General features: G+C 47.9%; 6 protein-coding genes across 6 annotated transcripts; 4 read left to right on the top strand and 2 right to left on the bottom strand.

The window, feature by feature from the left end:
* The first annotated feature begins 271 nt into the window (after positions 1–271).
* On the top strand, positions 272–2,335 carry P175DRAFT_0451071 (ribosomal RNA-processing protein RRP9). The gene is made up of 2 exons (XM_040894479.1): positions 272–691; positions 746–2,335. The coding sequence occupies exons 1-2, from the start codon at positions 323–325 to the stop codon at positions 2,249–2,251; spliced, it is 1,875 nt and encodes a 624-aa protein (XP_040756336.1). The 5' UTR covers positions 272–322; the 3' UTR covers positions 2,252–2,335.
* A 223-nt stretch (positions 2,336–2,558) lies between these two features.
* P175DRAFT_0498048 (uncharacterized protein) lies at positions 2,559–5,082 on the bottom strand. Its single transcript, XM_040896420.1, has 4 exons — positions 4,530–5,082; positions 4,350–4,469; positions 4,198–4,290; positions 2,559–4,131 (listed from the first exon to the last, which is right to left on the bottom strand). The coding sequence occupies exons 1-4, from the start codon at positions 4,620–4,622 to the stop codon at positions 2,986–2,988; spliced, it is 1,452 nt and encodes a 483-aa protein (XP_040756335.1). The 5' UTR covers positions 4,623–5,082; the 3' UTR covers positions 2,559–2,985.
* An 856-nt stretch (positions 5,083–5,938) lies between these two features.
* On the bottom strand, positions 5,939–7,505 carry P175DRAFT_0539085 (uncharacterized protein; the record flags this gene model as incomplete). The annotated part of the gene is made up of 3 exons (XM_040900333.1): positions 5,939–6,686; positions 6,737–7,100; positions 7,153–7,505. 3 exons carry the CDS (start codon positions 7,503–7,505, stop codon positions 6,243–6,245), a joined length of 1,161 nt encoding a protein of 386 aa, XP_040756334.1. The 3' UTR covers positions 5,939–6,242.
* Positions 7,506–9,674: 2,169 nt separating this feature from the next.
* On the top strand, positions 9,675–10,619 carry P175DRAFT_056832 (coiled-coil-helix-coiled-coil-helix domain-containing protein). Its single transcript, XM_040901044.1, has 4 exons — positions 9,675–9,820; positions 10,053–10,160; positions 10,323–10,350; positions 10,502–10,619. The coding sequence occupies exons 1-4, from the start codon at positions 9,726–9,728 to the stop codon at positions 10,538–10,540; spliced, it is 270 nt and encodes an 89-aa protein (XP_040756333.1). The 5' UTR covers positions 9,675–9,725; the 3' UTR covers positions 10,541–10,619.
* An 823-nt stretch (positions 10,620–11,442) lies between these two features.
* Positions 11,443–15,126, top strand: P175DRAFT_0471602 (MDM20/NAA25 family protein). The gene is made up of 8 exons (XM_040895097.1): positions 11,443–11,741; positions 11,887–12,162; positions 12,247–12,423; positions 12,510–12,850; positions 12,911–13,187; positions 13,241–14,003; positions 14,059–14,171; positions 14,223–15,126. Exons 1-8 carry the CDS (start codon positions 11,607–11,609, stop codon positions 14,973–14,975), a joined length of 2,835 nt encoding a protein of 944 aa, XP_040756332.1. The 5' UTR covers positions 11,443–11,606; the 3' UTR covers positions 14,976–15,126.
* Positions 15,127–16,211: 1,085 nt separating this feature from the next.
* On the top strand, positions 16,212–19,226 carry P175DRAFT_0506487 (uncharacterized protein; the record flags this gene model as incomplete). Its single annotated transcript, XM_040898201.1, has 8 exons — positions 16,212–16,322; positions 16,563–16,667; positions 16,723–17,105; positions 17,168–17,263; positions 17,324–17,726; positions 18,081–18,179; positions 18,689–18,874; positions 19,143–19,226. The coding sequence occupies 8 exons, from the start codon at positions 16,212–16,214 to the stop codon at positions 19,224–19,226; spliced, it is 1,467 nt and encodes a 488-aa protein (XP_040756331.1).
* Positions 19,227–19,341: the final 115 nt, after the last annotated feature.

Here is a 19,341-nt window from a genome sequence, read left to right as displayed (position 1 = left end):
ATGATTGTCGGAGAATGCAATAGGGACGTGAGATAAAGTGAGAAGAGGAGAAATGGTAAAGAGAGGATGTCAGTAGGTTACTCAATCGATGGCCGCGCGGAGCTTTGACTGCCTGGAGCTGTTGCTTGGAGGGCCTCAGGCGGAGAGCTGCCCTGCTGAGTCAGCATTTAGGCATAACGTTGTTCCAGATACCGCCTGCACGGACCACCGGCAGAAAAAAAATGAAAATGAGCGGAAGAATAAAGCAAAATCGTCATTGTCAACCGATCCGATTGAAGAAAGCTCTTGCTGCTTGTACTTCAATTGACAGTCTACCCTTCTGATGTCGTCATTCTTTACATTACCCGCTTCCCAACGGAAGCGCAAGAGAGAAGACCGCTCCGGAGCCCCCGCCTCGAAGAAACGGGGCGTTGATGCGGCGGCAGATGGACGCGCGAAAGGTGGGAGGACAAGGGAACGGGATGAGTCTATCTCAGGGAGCGACGTAGATGAGGACGAAGGAAGTGTGGTATCAGCAGAGTCAGGCGAAGAGAGTGGTTCGGAGTCCGACGAAGGAGTGACGGCCGCAGAACGAAGGCTGAAGCTCGCGGAACGGTACCTGGACAATGTTCGAGATGAGGTGGAGGACTTTGGTTTCGACGCAGCCGAGATCGATCGAGATTTGATTGCAGAGAGGTTAAAAGAGGATGTGGTATGTGTGGGAAACTGATGCCTGACCGTATCCCAGAGCTGACCATGATTGCAGGATGAGTTCAAGGGACGAGTATATCGTCAAATCGCTTCCGAACTGGGCTTTTCGGCTGCTTCCCATGCATTCTTCCGGGCAGACACGCAGTCGACAACGTCAATTGCTGTTCACGCGCCGTATGTTTACACAGTATCTAAGGATAAGACCTTGATCAAGTGGGAATTAGCCACACCTAACCCAGCTCCCGCACCAACTTCAAACGGATCGAACGCTGGCTCGAAACGTCCTCCCCGACCACAGCGAAAAAAGCCAAAGCAGGTGCGCTTCGTGCGAGGCTTCCAGAAAGTTGCAGAAAGCAAAGAAGCACAAGGACATACTAAGAACATCTTGTCAGTGGCGGTCTCCCCATCTGGCAAGTTTGTGGCTACCGGAGGAGAGGATAATAAACTCATTATCTGGGATGCGGCAACCCTAACCCCTATGCAAACCTTCACACAACACCGTGACTCTGTCAGTGGGCTAGCATTTACCCGCCATATCTCAACTATGAGCTCGGGCGAGCAGCTGTTCTCTGGCTCTTTTGACCGCACGATCAAGACATGGTCTCTCAGCGCGGCCGGTCATGCCTATGTTGAGACATTGTTTGGACACCAAGATAACGTCTCATCCCTAGCTGCTATGACGATTGACCAGTGTATCAGTGTTGGGGCCCGTGACCGCACGGCCAGACTGTGGAAAGTCGTGGAGGAATCTCAGCTAATCTTCCGAGGCGGCTCGTCCAAAAACTCCTATCAAGAAAACAACATGGACTGTGTTGCACCTTTACCTCCTACTCATTTCGTCACGGGTTCAGATTCTGGGTCTATCTCTCTGTGGTCTATTCATAAGAAGAAGCCTTTGTACACTATCCCCGCTGCCCACGGTTTCGACCCCATTCCACCCCTCGAGGAACTCTCTCCCGAGGTTGATCGTAACACGGCAGCCTCCAATACTCGTCATCTCCGGCCCATGCCTCGCTGGATCACTGCTTTATCGACAGTTCCGGGCACTGATATTGTCCTCAGCGGAAGCTGGGATGGTTGGGTCCGGGCATGGAGAATCTCAGAAGACAAGAGGATGATTCACCCCCTGGGTGCCGTTGGGGCGGGCTCCCTTTCGCCGCACACTCCCGACACACCTTCCAAGCAGCTAGAGCAAAATCTCGCATTTGATACCCCTGGAAACCCCGACTCAATGGCGGTTGACGGCGCTGTTGACTCCAAGGAAGACACGGAGCCTCTGGTTAAGGGCGTCATCAATGATATCGCAGTATTTGAACGGCGACCTGACACCGTCAAGCCTGGACAAATTCCTTCAGACGCCACATCGAAACCATCCGAACCCGAAGCACGAGGCCTCTGTATTGTTGCAGCTGTGGGCAAGGAGCATCGATTTGGGCGCTGGAAATGTTTTGGAAACAACTACTATAAGGGACCTACATCGGAAGGCCGGAATGGTGCAGTGGTCTTTGAGGTCCCGTTTCTTTCTGATAAACATGGCCAAAGGGGGGAGGATGCCCTTTGATGACCGGATGTATCTAAACTATCCATAGATGTTTTCTGTATTCTATTCCCGGGCCTGTGTGGCCTTTCCTTTGCATATTATCGGAAAAGTTGGCATTAGGACGCTCCATTTAACTTCTCGTTTTCTACTATCTACCTTGGTTGCCCGTGCCCTGTAAAGGATATATATTTACAAAATAAGCGCTATTTTCCATCCCTCATTTTCCATCTCTGAGGCCAATCTGCGTGCAGAGTATATGCGCTGGAGTGAATCAGCAAGTATACAGATGTGTAAGACTTACCATGTATATTGGAAATAGGATTTACTGGGAGGTGCGAGATTTTTGTTAGTGGGTCACTAAGACTAGGTACATGAGGGAAATTTTAAAGCTGGTAATTGATGGAGAGTAATTCGTTTCCTTTATGTCTATGATAGCAGTTTGTAGCGAGAATTTAAACCCCCAAAACCCCCAAAATTGCGTCGAGGCCCAGAACCGATGCTAAGAAACACAGGTCTTTTAAGAAAGGAAGATCCGCTAAAAATCATTTCCCAGAAACCAGAAACACCGACAAGCATTAGGTCGTGATATAGAGGGTTGTTTTTGAGAGAAGTTGAATGCCAGGTTGGAGACTAGCGAACTCAAGTCCTGCGCTTTTTTGGATAAAGTGGACTGAAGCGCGAAAAAAAAAGGCCGTTTGCCTGCCCAAAGCTCAGTTATCGTCATTAATATCACAAACTATGGGCGTGTAATCGGTCTAGAGGGCTGATGACCGGCAATTCCCTCGGTCTCTTATCCTTCTCACTGGTCCAACTGGACTTCCGTCTGAATCATCTTCTACAGCGATGGCACGTAGCGCAGATGACCCTGCAGTAAGCGAATCGCGAGGGTTAGCTCCCACACGACGACTTGATAAACGTGAATTCGTGTTGATGGATGGAGGATTCCTGGCGGCAGTGCCGTTCACCTGAACGGGGGAACTTGATGTGATCTGATACGTAGGAATTCGTCGCCGGTTTCCGGCTATAGGTGGTCGAATTGGCTCCTCATCCTCATCATCGTCCTCGTCCTCATCCTCTGCACCCTCTTCATCCTCAAGCTCATCTTCCATGTCCTCGCTGTCGGGAACTGAACCAAACCCATATGCATGAGATTGAGATGTGCTGTAGCCGCTTGCTGAGTCGTCGAAAATTCCGTGCAAGTCTTCTCCGTTGTATTCAGCATGCCCAACGATTGTAGATCGATCAGAGTCCGAGTCATAGTCTTCTGACGGATCCTCGTCATCAATAAAAGAATCCATATCCTCATCCTCCTCATCCTCCTCTTCGTCGTCATCGTCATAATATTCTCCGCCTCGTATAGAGTCGCCCCACTCCGAGATGTTATGATGATAATGGCCATTTCCATGCGGATTGCCGAAGCCATTATGAAAAAACTGGAAGTGACGCCGAAGCTCCGGGGGGATAGCCTCGAATGGTACGCTATCGTGAAACTCGTTCCAGTCCAAGTCATCTACTTCGCCAAACCCATCTTCCACATCGTCAAAATCAATGTCATCAGTCATTTCCGAGTTCTCCTCTGACTCGGTCCAATCTGTGCCCGTTAGCGATTCGTCATCGTGGCGGTAACCACACCGCATGCAACCCGAGTCATCTTCCAACTCCCATGAACAGCGTGGACAGCGGACAACATTATCTTCGAGATCAATGATCGGCAGGGCAGGTGGAGGTCTGTGTTTGTTGAATATGCCCCGGAATAAGCCACCTTCTCGAGGGTTGGTATTCTTCTTGTCAGTTTCTAGCCTCTGCGCTTCTTCCAGTTGATGGGTTTTGTGCTGGTCTGTCGTTTCCCCCTTGTCCAGAAGTTCTGCGCGACTCGTAAATAATTGAACTACGGCTCGGACCTAAGGGGTACGACGCGAGATTTCGTTAGAACATCGAAGCACAACGTTGGGGATTAGAAAACTTACCAGATAGGCCGGTGCGGGCTGAGATTTCACTGGAGCTCGGCAATCAGGACAAGTTTTATTGGGCCTTCCTTCAGCGAACCATGAAGTCAAACACTAGCAACGCAACAGTCAGCACACGCTCATCCCAAAGCGCGAAGAGATGTTCAACTAACACCGTAGCAGAATGTATGCCCACAAGCAAGGGTAAAGGGCTCGTAGAGTGGTCGGATGCAAATACCGCATTGCAGGAGACCGCGGATCTCGTCAACATGGCCTTGGAGGGTTTGAAATAGCTGGTCATGAAAGTTTGTCGTCAGCGCAATTCTATCAAGGTACTCTTCAAAACAACTCACCCCCGACGCATCGCCTGGCGTGGCCGGCTTTGTTCCACTCAGATTGCTACAGTCCTGGCCTGACATAGCTCTCGGAGGGGTAGGTCTCGACATTTCGCGAAGATTGCTCGCACCGCGTTCGACTAGAAGGTGAAATGAGAGTGTGAGGATTATCCACAAGGGTTGTTGCAGAGGAGAGAAGAAAACTCGCTCCCGGAGGCAGCAAGGAGATGATTAATATAAGTCGCTTATTCAAGTGTAATATTGATCAAAGAAATAACGAGCATAACTGGGAGAGAGGGATTCACAGCCGTCTAGGATGGGAAACGAAGTGGATGATGATGGTGATGCGACTGTCTCGGGATGAAGAGTGATCGAGAAAGGTGTAAATGGGGCCCTCAGGGATCTCGGAGTAGTTCGAGGGTGTTTAAGAATCAAGAAAGAGCCCAAGAAGCGGCCATCCGATCCTATCAAAGAAACAGAAGCAGGAATGGCCATCCGAGAGCATGACTTTTTCTTTTCGGAATCAAAGCACGCGGAAACCAAACTGATCAAACAGTGAGTTGAATCCAGGGATTAAAAATCCTAAAAATCCCCCCCGGCGCCAATCCTGACCAAACGCCTCTCTCCTATTCTCATTTCCATCCCTCTCACAGACCTCAAATATTACTTCATTCACCTCTTCTTGACAGCAATTAATGGCTCATTCTGTAGACCTGGATCCAAATCTTCTGCAGGTCTTCCCTTTGGCTGGAAATACGATGCAACCTCTCATCCAACACTTGCCTAGCAGACTAATCATAGAGCCATGGAGTACTACATAGTCAATCCTATCACCAATCGAGACCAACAGTGAAAGTGAATTCCCAACCCTTTCTGCTCTCAACTCTCAATTTCAAGCTCCCTTGATATCCCAGAATTTGAGAAACGGACTAACACCAACAGAACGAACTCTGAATTGCAGGATTCTGTTGGCTGGATATGACTTGTCCAACTCCTCCAGCCCCAGATATAACCGCTGACCTGGGCGCTTCGGTCGTGGCGTTAGAAAAAGGTACTACTCCCTGCTTAAGAGCCAAGACAGCAGATGGCGCCAAGTGCAGTCCTGTGCATAGGCTCTATGGAGAATATCTCTTTCAGGGTCGACTAGGTTGGACGAAGAGTGACCCGCACTTCAATTATTCCCGCTCCTCTCTTCTGTTCACCCTTCTCTCCATTCAGTTCTACGAGAAGGAAGCTCAGGGCTTTCCGATACTGGGAGACTTTGATTTGATTTTCCTATCTTTCGCCAAATTGATGCCTTTCTCCTGATTTTCGAACACCTTGAAGGCAGGGCTCTGCATAAGGCCTGAACCGGGATTGCCCCTCGTCTGGGGTTTTCTACTTAGCTGCGCGGAGCCAGAGAATGGTGTTTAGACCTTCTTGAAGACTAGTTTTTGATTCAGCGGAAATAGATTCCCAATCCAACAATCTAACGCAAGTTCGCTACCAACAGATCAAAATAAATGCAGTAAACTTTCGATGGGCACTCTCCCAAAGCAACAAGAGATCAAAAAAAATTATTCCCTGAGCACACAGCCGCATAACCAGTCAAATTAATGGCCCAGCCGCAACTTTCGCAAACACGATGCCATGAGCACCAAATCTGACCCATTCTGAAATTACCCAAGATTTTCACTAGCCAGTGCAACCCGGACGTATGCATGGAGTAGACAACATCATCCCGGATCCGAGCTATGCAACAACGACAACCCGTCGTTTCTTGGACCTCTGCAATTTGAGGTCCTCGGAGATGAGGTGGCTATCATCTATAACTCCTTTGATCACTTTCTCATCCTCGACTATCTCCCTTTCCATGTGTTCCAGGAACTCAATTTGCTCACGAATAAATTGCTTGAGACGAAGGGTATCAAATGGCCTCCGCGCCCGTTGTTGGTCCCGCATCAGTTTGTTAGCATCTCGGAATCGGTCCTGAAGCATATCAAATCGGTACTCGGCGAATTGGAGGTACAATTCCCCCAAATCCGAAATCGGGCGGACGGTAGTGAGCACAGTATCATCCTTGATGAGTGAAGCACGTGGCCGGAACGAAGTCACCATACTAATTCTTTCGGTTGTTCCTAGCGCACGAAGTGCCTGGTGCTCGATATAACGCCCCTGGAGAATAACAGCAGATCCCTGGATGCTCTGTAAGCATGAGTCGGATCATAAAAGTAGTCGACACTCACCATTTGGGGTCCCCGAACTTTCACCACCTCGCCATTGCCTTTTCTCAAAGCCGTCTCACCTCCAATCATGCCCTTACAGTCCGAGAGCATCGTTACACACACGAATGGGTAGCTGTCCGTGTGCCAGTCAACAATCGGGTGATCATCTTCCCATGGGCAGCCTGATACTCCCTCGTCAGCTTCCCGATTCGCCTTTTCCATTACTGCCTTCAGAGCCTTGTTTTTTTCTTCTTCGGTGTGCATAGAGATATTGATATGACCAATTTCAAGGTCCATAGCAGGAACCAAATCAACACCTGCTATCTTGGAGATTATGGCAAGAGTCTCTGGGTTTTTCCAGGCGTCGTAGACAAACGGTGCGTACCTATTCCAAACTGTCAGCTCAATACCAAAAGATGAACACAGGCTAAACGCACTCTTCTGCGTATCCCCTGAGCTGGCACTGAGCAAGTTCACTTGAGTATTGATATTTGGCGAAGACCTTATCACTGAGGACTTCCTTTCTCATCTGCTGGATTGCCTCAGTTGAAAAGAGGGGGAAGGGCTCAGAGACACCTATCGGTGATACCCCACGACTTCCAGGATAGCCAAGCTCTTCCATGGTGTGCACTTTTGAAGGTGGGGTGTAAGCCAGGTGCTTCGATGGCTCAAAAGAGACCTTCTCTGATGCTGTGCTGGAGTTGGGTAGTTGCTCAAGACTGCCAGCAGCATCAAGGTGTGCCATCGTGTCGGAAATGGGGGTTACAGTAAGCGTTTCTACGGTCGCCATTGCCCTATGCTGATGTTAGATGGGTATCTCTCTTGTCCAGTATGTGAATCCAAAATTTCTTTAAGTGTCAATGTGGCAAATAACTAATATATTTATAATGAACCCAGGAATTCGGCAAACCAACTCACTTTTTGATGTCCCAGTATGGGTCTGATAAGTATTAGAGGGAGTTGGTATTTGGTAGAGAGATGGATAACCAAGGGATAAGTTATTTGGATGATAAGACAGGAAAGAGGATACGGGCAGAGGTATTTATGTTCGTCAAAATCCTATCTGAGTTGACAAGAATCGCAGTCATCTATTTTTTCCCTTACAGTCCCTCGATCAGGACGACGAATTCCTGCGGGCCTATGCATATTCTCCATATGCCTAGTTTCAATCCTACTTTGGCTCTGCTGACTTTCACTACAACAAGGCCACATCATCCTGTGCCAGGGCGGCCCGTGATGATATCTATGGAAACTGTTTCTCTGTTTGGTTTGGCATTTGAAAGCCCTGGTCCGCCTAGTGGCTCATTTTCTCACGATGATTCCTCGTCAATGCATTCTTGAATCTCCCTTGGATCCGCGAAACGCCGAGGGAATCCAGCGATGGACATAAACTAGTCAGGAAATTCGGACCAGATGAGACAACTCCTTCTTTCAGACTCGATCTGATGTGCATCACTATTCATCAACTAAGATGGGACGATAGCTGATTTGACAAAGCGTCTCCATCTTTTGATTGAGGATTGGGCAGCGCTCGAGCTCATCCGAAGAAGTGTGGAGGGCTAAAATAGTCCATGATGGGTATTTCGCTGCTGGTTTCCCCTCAGAAGCTGGTCGATGGACTTTTTGACTCGATTTGGGATGAGGGTCGGAAGCGGGACTTGTTCCTTCTGCTCGGCATGCTATCAAAGCCTGGGTGCGTCGAAAGCCCCCTCCTATTTTCAGGCGCCGTGTTGAACAGAAAATTTGCTCTCGGGCCAACGCAGAACGGCGCGACCGCACGGATTGTTCATGTTATGACTCCTGCCGTTTACCAGCCCTCGATAGCTAACCTCTGGGAATATTTGTGGTGCTCTCTCCATTGGAGCCCGTGCCTTTACCCCATAAATAGTCAAATCTGGTGCCGCCGACACAGTAACGTTGAGGTGTAATTTTATGCACGTTTTATCCAAGTGCTGGCCAATCTCAATGACACATCTTTTGATATGCTATGTATGTCCTTAGTTCTCTTTGAGTCTGAGGCTTCTTTCAGGTCTCCATCGACTCGCAACGCTACCTGACCCGCGCAAAGAACTCAATTCCAATACTGTTACAATATCCACAGAGTTCCACAACGGAGATACTATGAGCATCGCGATTGTTAACGGTAATTTCCCCCGCCTGGAAATTTGTGCCGTAGAGTTTGGGGAGAAGACCATGTGATGGAGGTTGCTTAGCGGTCTAGAAAGCCACCCGAACATCGCGTCCAGCCAGATATATTGGATTTGCTCCGGTTCTCAGTAAGTCGTAGTAGTGTCTATAATAGTATCATGGAGTGTGTCTAGCTCGATGGAACTTTGGATGTCATGTCCCCTATCCATGACTAAAGGAATGGTTCATTCGATGCCCATTCATATGACATGCTCACCCCACCTGCCTTAGGTATCCGTTGCCTCTGGACTGTTGGAGGAGGTGGTAGATGGCTGGGTTCTTTCCATTTCATTTCTCTATTGCTCGGACTTTTGCAGCACTACCTAAATCTGCAGGGCAACGCTGCTTCAAGTTTACAAGGTGGCCTTTTACCAGGCAAATTTAGTATATAGGTGAAACTGTGAAATTAACACTTGAATTACCGGGAGGCAGCTGGTGAGAATGACAGCACACCGCAAGAATAGTTTAATTCTGAGAAACTTCAATCAAAGGATCGGGCATGTTAACGGGGGAGAAAACAGTGTTTGTCACCTGGTGGATGGTCGAGAATCTATTAGACCTCCATCTACATCTCCATCTCCATCTCCATCTTCTTCTGCTTCCCCGTTATGTATGTATATATTGATCTCCGCGCCAAGACCTATGGCTTCCGGCTTTTCCTCGAACTTTTTACAAATCCCATCCATTCATCCAACAATAAACCGCTTTTTACCCATTCAGATTCGACCTCAACTTTAGCAGTTTTCTGCTGTAGTTGAATCGCGTGGTTTTGTTTGAAGCTATTTTTACCTGCAGTCACATCCTTCTACAGTGTTGTTCCCCCATGGCCTCCCAGCCAGACCAGCCATCTTCCTCCACTTCTTCTTCGGAGCTTGTCCCTTCCAATGCCTGGGAACGGGTGGAGAAGAAATTCAACCAGTGGGTTTATTTTTCTGTTCTATAATTTGCATTCAATGCCTTCCTTCCCCTCAGAGGAAGGGGACCTTGTTCATTTAGTGGCGTCACGAGTCGGTCTTAGGGATCGACTATTGATTGTCTAAACTCGGTGTCTAAACTGTGCCACTGGGTTTTAGACTACCTTCCCCTTCAGCTTTGGTCATCTCTGACTCGAAGTGTATTTCCTCCAGGCTGACCATGTGTGATCTGTTAGTAAATCCGCAAGCGAGTATTATGACCCTTGCCAAGACTATGCGGACCGAAGCTTGAAGTGCATGAAGCGCAATGGTTTCGACCGGGAGATGTGTCATGATTATTTCCAGTATGTGCCTATAGACTGTTCCACCCTTTCCTGGACTACCTCTCTCCAACGACCAGAGCTACAGTTGGCCTGGCCCAATGCGTCCCCGGGACTATTGCTCCCTTGGAGACGGGTCTTGAAATTTCTTGCCTCCGGCCTCACTTTGCTGACGAAAAACCCCAGGGCTTACCGTGACTGCAAAAAGCAATGGGTAAGTAACTTCCTCCTTAGCTGATCTCTTTCTCTACCATCTTCCAGATGACGTTCTACGTGCTTGGAACCGTCTTGTTGGCCCTTGTCCCTGATGAGCCTGCAGCCGCAGCTTTGTTTGTATATAGCTAACAAACTCGTAGTTGGCGCAGAAGAAACTTGGCTCCTCAGCGCCTAAAACCTCGTCATAGATAGCAGCAAACTAGCTCGTGTGACTTCGAAATTCTCTCAAAATGCTGATGTTACCTTATCAACCCCCCACACGACAGATCAATTTGCTATGCTTCGTCTCTGGCTCGTCTGCATCCAAAGTAGGTATCTCCATGGGGAGCAAATTTGGGCAAATCTTTTCGTTATCGACTCCGCCGATTTGACGAAAGTCATGACACAATCACGAGACTTGAATCATTGATAAGAAAGTGACTATCATCGTTGAGTTTCTGCTGGCGTCAGCAAACATATTCCTTTTTTTTTTGGCATTTTACCTTTATCCTCGCGATTCGGTTGGCTGCTGTGTACGATAAGCGCTTCTTGTTTTTCTTTAGTACTTCCAATCTCTTTTAGGATGTATTTTCCTGGATCCTTTTTCTCCGAATGCCTGGCAATGTGTAGTTGATATATTTTCTGGAACGCCGTGTTTATGTCTTGCTGATCCATGTACAACAGTATCCAGTCAACGGGAGTATGTACTCCTTTACGACGCTGAAAAGCTTCATATTCAGTTGGAGACTGTCCACTGTTCCCCTGATATTTATACATTCCGTCGATGCAATAATTGATAGTGAATAAATTGATATGGGTGACAAACACAAGAGCAAATGCTTGGTTAGAGTGTAACTAGTGAGTTCCATTACGTATGGAGTACATGTACCATAACCTATAGTATCAGATGAAGTTTAAACACCATATTTCCACTGCTTCTTTATATTTAAACCTGTAGATTCCCCTTCTAGGCATAAGTTGTTCGGTCCCTAGTGTTTAGTCCCAAGCAACTATGGACATCACCGCCTTCCACATACAATCCGCCCGCCCGAAAGTGAAGATAATCCGCGTGGGTTTTCAGGAACTTTCCCCCTCATCATCCACATTAACAAATCAACCCCGCACACCAGTGTGTGCTGTGCTTGACTGCGCAGCATACGTCTACTCCTTTAAAAATTTAGGGGCCTAGCTTCGTCCCGAACTTTTGCTTAGTCTGGGTTCTATATTTTTAGCATTAGACTCCCGAGCTCTCCGCAGCTTCGATTCTCCTTCGCCATGTCGACCAATGACGCCGTCTTCCAGCGCCGAAATAAGCAGATCGAGGATGCCATTGACGCCCAAAATCTGAAGCAGGCGCTGCAGCTGATCGAGAAGAGGATTAAGAAAGGAGAGGATACCCCGTTTTTAAAAGTATGCGATTGCCGTTGGTTCATAATTTCTAGGCTTGGTTCTGCTGGCTAAAGCTTTGGCTCTGTTGTTCCTTTTGGCTTTTTATGTGTGTTCATAACTAGATCTTATGTTTAGCTGCTGACGAAGATTGCACCGTTTTAAATAGGCATGGAAGGCTCATGTTCTTTACCGACATGCCGATGACGTCCACCGCCAGCGTGGTATCACGGAGACCCTCGCGCTATGTAAAGCTGAGCCGCCGGTGACCGACCTCGATGCTTTGGATATCCTGTACGAGACGCTGGAGCAGATAACCGGACAGGAAGAAACAAGGAGGAGTATCTGGGAAAGGGCTGCGAAGGCTAAGCCGCAAGTCCGCGATATCCAGACAAGGTGGTTTACATACGCCTTCGAGAGTGACGACTGGAAGTCAGCACAAAAGGTTCGTGCATTAGGAATAAGCAAGCCCTTATGTGGTCGCATACAGTCTCGTTGCTAATTCGGATGCTTTTGGATGGGTTTACAGGCTGCCATGTCCCTCCAGAACAACTTCCCCAAGACACGCAAGTACTATATCTGGGCTATTTTCCTCAGCTATCTCCTTGCGATCGATCCAGCGAGTTCTGAAATGGACCGTAAGCTATTTGGAACCTTGGCTTATCGTATGATTTCTAAAGCGGCAGACAATGTCCCATCTGACCCAGTATGCTTTCTTTCTTCTCCTTGTCTTCTTGTTTTTTTTTTTTTTTTCTTGGATGAAGATAATAACCTGTGATTTCGCGGTTATAGAAAGAATTGCTGAGCCCCCCCAGGGCTATTCAAACATCTGAGGAACTTATGCTTTTGGTTAAGATCTTCGAGTCCCAAGGACGACACGCTGAGGTCGCCAAAATCCTTGACAGTGATAACCTTGGGCTCAAATCCCAGATAGTCCAAAATGACTGGTCCTTTGTTGGCGTCAAGCTCGATGGCTTAGAAAAGGCGCAGATGTGGCCTGAAACCTTGTCCTATACCAAGGAACTGCTTGCTATTCCCTCCAATCCAGGTGAAAAAGCCGCCACCCCAGAGAGTGACGACTGGGCTGTTTGGAACGCGCTTGTTACTGCCACCCAGAAAATCAACACTCCGGAGTACGTCACATGCTTGAATCCAGCAAGACCGCTACATTTTATCTGACATTAATCATCTAGGACGACTGCGGAAACGCAAAAGTTCATAGCCGACTACATTAATGCCCTACCCAGATCGCGTAATGCACGACTAGCTCAACTCGACCTTACTCATTCAAACTTCCAGTCTGGAACAGTCGACTTAAACACATTATTATCTACATGCCAGGAGTACTTTAACCACAGCAAAAATAAGCTTTACTGTTTCAGCGACCTCATAAAATATTTACCTGGCTTAGACAAGCCTTCCTTGTCGAAGTTTATACAATATGCGTTCGATACTCAAGGACAGCCTGATGTATGTGACCAGCTCTCCAGAGGCCAGGACTACTAGCTAACCCACCGCTGCAGGAAAAGGGCCCATTCAGAGGTGTTGCGATGATTAATGCCCTTAAACTGGAATATTGCTTTCTCATGACCCTTGACGAAGCAAGTGTTTCAAGAGAGAAGGTAGAGGAATTTGTTTCACGCTGTCTGAGTGAATACCGTGCAGTCGATCGCCCCGAGCGAAGTTCTGCCCCCTCTACTATCGAAAGTCAGCCTAGTGACGACTTGTGTGTGCTCGCTGCTATGAGTTTAATCCGGTTCAGCCGTAAATGGGTGTCGAGTGAACTCGAGGTGATCCCGGATATTATGCTTATCCGCGCAGCAGCCATCCTCGAGCGTCTCCTCCTCGACTCTCCCCATAACTACCAAGCGTTGTTGCTCCTAGTGCGACTTTATCTCCGTTTAGGTGCAGGTTCGATCGCATTAAAGACCTTCAGCAAGCTTTCTGTCAAACAATTGCAGTTTGAGACCGTTGCTCACAACCTTTTTACCCGCCTGGCCACTGTCCATCCACATTCAGCACCGCCAATTGATGGCGCAGAATACAAGGACTTTAACCCTCAGTCCGCATTTGTACAGGCCTTGAATTTCTATCGAAATGCAGATGCGACTTCCACCAGACACCGCTCAAATGGCTTAGAGTATGGAAGCTATGTGAACACGGAAGGCACTATCGAACTTCAACGGCGACTGAAGCAAAGTATTTGTCGCCGAATGTGGGCTTTGGAAGTGAAGAGAGTCCAGCGACTAGCTGGGGGTGACCCTATGGGACGCTATGATCAGTTAGGTTCGTTTGCTCTTCAAATACTCATAACGTGCGCTAACATTACTGCCATATACAGCAAGAGACCCCTCGGCGTTGGTTGATCAGCGCTCATTCGATGCGTTCATGAATTGTGAAGCTCCTAATCAACCCACTTTCGAGGAGCTGATGCGTCTAGGTCCTCTCCCTCGGGTATGTTACCTTTACTTAACTCAAGATTATATCTGTGACTAATACACTCAGGAAAAATGGGTGAAATCTGCTCAAATGACCGATAAGCTCTTCGGACTCCTAAAAGACATGGCCGCTCAAAAGCCTAATCTCGTAGAACCGGAGATTCCCAGCCTTAAGGACATTGTGGGAACGAGCCCTGAATCTGACATGACTCCTTCGGAGGTCGAGGGTGCTAGAATTAATTTTCACCTTCTCAGGGTAGCCGTGTTTCTGAGTGGATCAAAATCTGTCACCTCTGACCAAGTTGATCAGAGTCTCAGTCAAGTGGAAGAATGGCTGGACTCTTCCTTGAAAGATCTCGCCCTGGGCGGAGCCGCTGTCTCGCCGATCATGTCGAGGACGGCCATCTTTTTACAACCGGAAACTCCTTACGCACCCACCTGGAGATTCTTCCATAATATTCTTAGCATCCTTGAGCCCGTCAAGGCACTCCTTTCTGTATGCTCTGTTGCGCTAAAGAAAGGTTCAAAGAATACCAAATTACCGAAGGACCGACTTGAAACTTTGATGGGCACCGGACGCAAGGCACACGAGGAAATCCGGGAAAACATCCGCACCCTTAAGACACATGTCTCTGAGCCAGGTAAGCTTGGCTCCTTGATTGACCTAGTTATCACCGGTGCTGGAACTGGTGAAGATGGTCCTCTGCTTCAAGGAGAGTTGGAGAAGACTCTTGATGCAGCTTCTCTAGAGCTCTTCTGTGGTGAGCTGATGGAAAGCTGGGAGGAGGGCCTGAGTGGGATCCAAACCATTAGGCTTTGATCTTACCCTCCTGTACCTGGATATAAACGATATATCTGCCAAGTACCTATGAGGAGACATTGTTTTAAAAAAAAAATAGAATAGAATCCAAAGCACATATGGACACAAGTAAGTAAGGATCGAAAAAGAATAAAATAAAATAAAAAGGCATGCATACAGTCGTGTTTCTTACCTGCAGCGGGGGGACATGGGGTCTCCAGTTCTAGAAAGGCCGCCATGGAAAAAGAGGAGGGAAGCAAGGGAGGCTTTTCTGGGGAAAGAATGTGTGCTTTCCCCAGTTACCTACCCCTACTCCATAGCATCCAAGGTTTTTTTTTCTATCTTCGGATTCTCCTCCTTCTATCGATTCTTATTCTCACCACTTGCGACCCCTGCACAATTCTCTTCATCAAACTATACACGCAGACTGAACCCAACTGCTAACATGCAGGAATAGGAAAAACACACGAGCGATGATGCACCGATGTCAGGGAACTGGGATGCAAGAGACAGCACTAGCATGCGGTCAGCCAAACACAACGAACTGTGTGCTGGTTCTCCCGGCCCCGAGTACGCACGTACTACGCACTGCAGCGACTGCACACTTGCCCATTTTCACGAGGCTGGGAGAGAGAGAAGAGAGAGAGGACAGAAGGCAGGAAGAATGTTGATCGGATTATGCAAGGGTGATCAATTCTCAACGGGACATATCGAGAGCGAGACAGTGGTTTGTCTCAACTCCCCGTCGGCTCTTTTTTCTTCACCTCCCCCTTGATTCCCTCGCCTGCCTCTCGCATTGTCAGCCCCCAAGTCTTCATCATCTCTGATCCTCTCGCTTGCCATCTGGCGTCCATGCTGTCTCTATCGGACGGAAATGATCATCGTGCGGTGCGCAGTACGGTTTATTAGCTATACGAAAGGGAGGGTTGCACTGCAGCCACCCGTGCTAGCGAACCATCTCTCGTCAAATACCTGAACATCGGGCAATCTATCCCTGCTCATAATCGTTCGTGAGGGTGATCATTATGCACCTTCAGAGGGTGGATTGTACCGTACATATGCTGACACTTGCCTCCTCCTATTGCGCCGGGGAATGCACAGCTTCCGGCATTCTACCAAAGATGTCCTTTACACTGCTCTCGACTCCAGTTCATTTCTGGTGGTTGTAAGATATCATTACGCACTTGGCTCACTTGGCCCGTATCTCTCGATGGGCCACCCCCCACACCAAGCCTTATTGTTATCATGATCGTTGCCATGATGAGCGCCCTAGGGCTTTCCCACGATACTGGCGGCCATGTTCTGGAATCTTATTATCCATATGATTATCGTGATTCCGCCCGACCCACAGATATCCTTACTCAGACAGTATGCCTCACCGTTAGTACTATCTGCATCAGCATGAGATTGTATACGAAGGTTCTAGTTTTGAGAACTGCGTCATGGGAAGACTGTATGTATCTTTCTGCGTTTTGTAAATACCACCATTATGATAGTGGTTGAATGTACTAAATCGGTTCATTTGCCAGTTATCTGTTTTCTAGCTTGGGTAAGGTGTTCCAGTTTCTTTATATAATGCATGGGACATGACACTAACAACCATTGTAGCTGGGATTGATAGGATATGCTGTGATTACTCTCGAAGCAGACCGGCACGGAAATGGAGTCCATCAGGCTACAGTAGCGCCATCTGATCTCCAAGTGTTTGCAAAAGTGAGATACTTCCCCAAGGCCAGAAAGATTTCATATGCTAACCCTAATTGGACAGTTGGCGAATGCCTCGCAAATTACCTATGCGCCTTTGATTTTCATCACCAAACTATCCATTTTCCTTCTCTACCTGCGCGTCTTCGCACCGTCACGCCAGGGTAAAACGTACTGGGCGATCCATCTGCTGATCTGGTTTAACCTTTTGTTCTACCTGGCGAACTTTTTCTTGAAGATATTTGAATGCATCCCACGGGCTAAAATCTGGGATAGGAAGATTCCAGGCCATTGTATCAACATCAACATTCCTATTTTGGTTACATCTATCATCAATGTCGTTTCGGACCTCCTGATGCTCTTCTTGCCGATTTTCTGCGTCTGGCGATTAAAGATGACAAAAAAGAAAAAGTTGGGGATCTCGGCAATTTTTGCAGCTGGAATCTTGTAAGGCTTCTCCTTCAAATGATGAGAAAGTAGGTGAGGATACTAATATAAGGATATTGCAGTGGCTGTCTATCTAGCATAATGCGTCTTGTCGTGAGTGTGAGGAACAGTTCTACCCAAGATAAAACACATGACTGGTATCCCGAGTTCCTATGGACGTAAGTTTAACCTCATACCGTTATCTTTTGACTCTTGTCTGATTAATCATCATCTTGTAGAGCCGCCGAAGTCACCTGCGGAATTCTCGCCAGCTGTCTGCCAGCAATACCAACCTTCTTCCGACACTTCTTTCATAAAGCCAAAACGCTATTCTCCGATATGAGCACGCGAGGCTCTAGCCAGCCTAGGAGCTGGGAAAAACCAAGAGAAATGTACAGTCTCTCACGCGGAGGCCGAAAACGAAAAGTGGGAGTAACCGATGATCTTATCCTCACGGAGCCGGTCAATGACTTTGGGCATGGCCCTGATGACGACCAAACCCAGATCTTCCGGGGACCAGCTTATACAAAGTCCGAAGCCAGGGTAGAGGGTAGCAGGAGCCCTATGGAAAGAGACCTTCATGAAGGGCCGAGGATGGAGGATGGCAACCACCAAGGGATATTGAAGATTGTCGAGGTCGATGTTGAATCTGGACCAGGACAGAGATCTTGATATTATTATTATAACTACCTTGTACACAGTATTAATAAAGTAGTAACGAATTACGATTGATTAAACACAATCCGCGGGGTGGGAAGTGCTGAATTTCAATGACTAGGTACTTAGGTACTGTTTTCAGTCCTATCCCATTCGATGGGAGCTCGAGAGTATGAGGCAAAACCGCTGTTATGCCTCAGGCGCCCTTAATGGGATGACTAACAGCCCTAAGCCCTACCCTCGCTACGCACGAAAGCGGCAGCCAACCAAAGCGGGCCGACCGCCAGCGCGAATCTATCCGCACCGACTGACGCCCTTCTCGACTTCGACAACTCCCAGCCAACAACCATCGTCGTCGCCAACCGCCTGTCCCTCCTCACAACCGTCGAGATGGCCCAAGAACGCTCCGGAATCGTGGTTGGTCTCAACAAGGGCCACGTACGTTTTAATCCTACCTTCCCCCCTTCACTGTGGTTTTGGTTTGGTGTTGCGTTTTGGAGATGCGATCTCGAACAATGAATTGAAGAGAATTTTTCCCCCGGTCTGGTTGCGTTGAATGGATTGTCAATATTGGTTTGAACGGTGTTTTACAATGCGAGACGAGAGACGAGATCGATACGACCAGGAGAAGAAGAAATTGATATTGAAAGAAGAAAAAATTGGAAGTCAATATTTTCGATAAGCACACGAGGAGACACAGAAAGTTTTGCAACTCGGGCACACACCACCGCAGGAAAGAAAGTTCAACGTCATACGAATCGCTCAAGAATAACGATAACCAGACGACAGAAAATATCAACCAGAGTCCATTCGACCCAACTGGCCGGGGAATTTTATTTTCTCAATTCAAGATCAAGCTTCATCTCCAAACAACCAATGCTAAATCAGAAAGAAACCATGTATATAAAGGTTGCGCTCAACCCAACTAACTGCTCCGTTTATTCTAGAAAACCACCCCCCTCCACACCCCCAAGACCCGGATCAGCCGTACCAAGGGCCAGTCCTCTCGCCGCACCGCTTTCGTCCGCGAGATCGCCCGCGAGGTCGTCGGTCTTGCTCCCTATGAGCGCCGCATTGTCGAACTCCTGAGAAATACTCAGGACAAGAGGGCTCGCAAGCTCGCCAAGAAGAGGGTATGTTTGGTTTTTTTTTTTTTTTTTTTTTTTTTTCTCTCTCTTGATACTGGGCGGATTGAAGGAACACCGGTTGTGGCCTCTGTTTGTCACATGGTTGGTTTGGTGATTTCTGGTCTGGATAAACGCGACATGATGATCTGGGAAGTCTTTTCTCTTCTCAACGCTATATCCATAACCCAGACAGACACCGCTTCCGCCATCGCAAACCGACTCTTGCACCTCTTCCCTATTAAACAAAACACCAGCTAATACAACTTTCATATAGCTCGGTACCTTCTCTCGCGGCAAGAAGAAGGTTGAGGACATGCAGCGGGTCATCGCCGAGGCTCGTCGTGTTGCTGCTCACTAAATTTAAAATAAAAATGTTACCGTTTCTCTATCTCTACAAGAAGATTTTGTTCCTTGTCCGAAATTAGCTTAGCCAAGAACGAGATGAACGAAAACGAATTTTAAAACAAAAGTGA

The sequence above is a fragment of the Aspergillus ochraceoroseus genome (genome assembly GCF_002846915.1).
Source record: "Aspergillus ochraceoroseus IBT 24754 chromosome Unknown P175scaffold_1, whole genome shotgun sequence".
Lineage (NCBI taxonomy): Eukaryota > Fungi > Ascomycota > Eurotiomycetes > Eurotiales > Aspergillaceae > Aspergillus > Aspergillus ochraceoroseus.
Note: the sequence above shows the minus strand (reverse complement) of the source record. Positions and strands in the feature narration are given on the sequence as shown.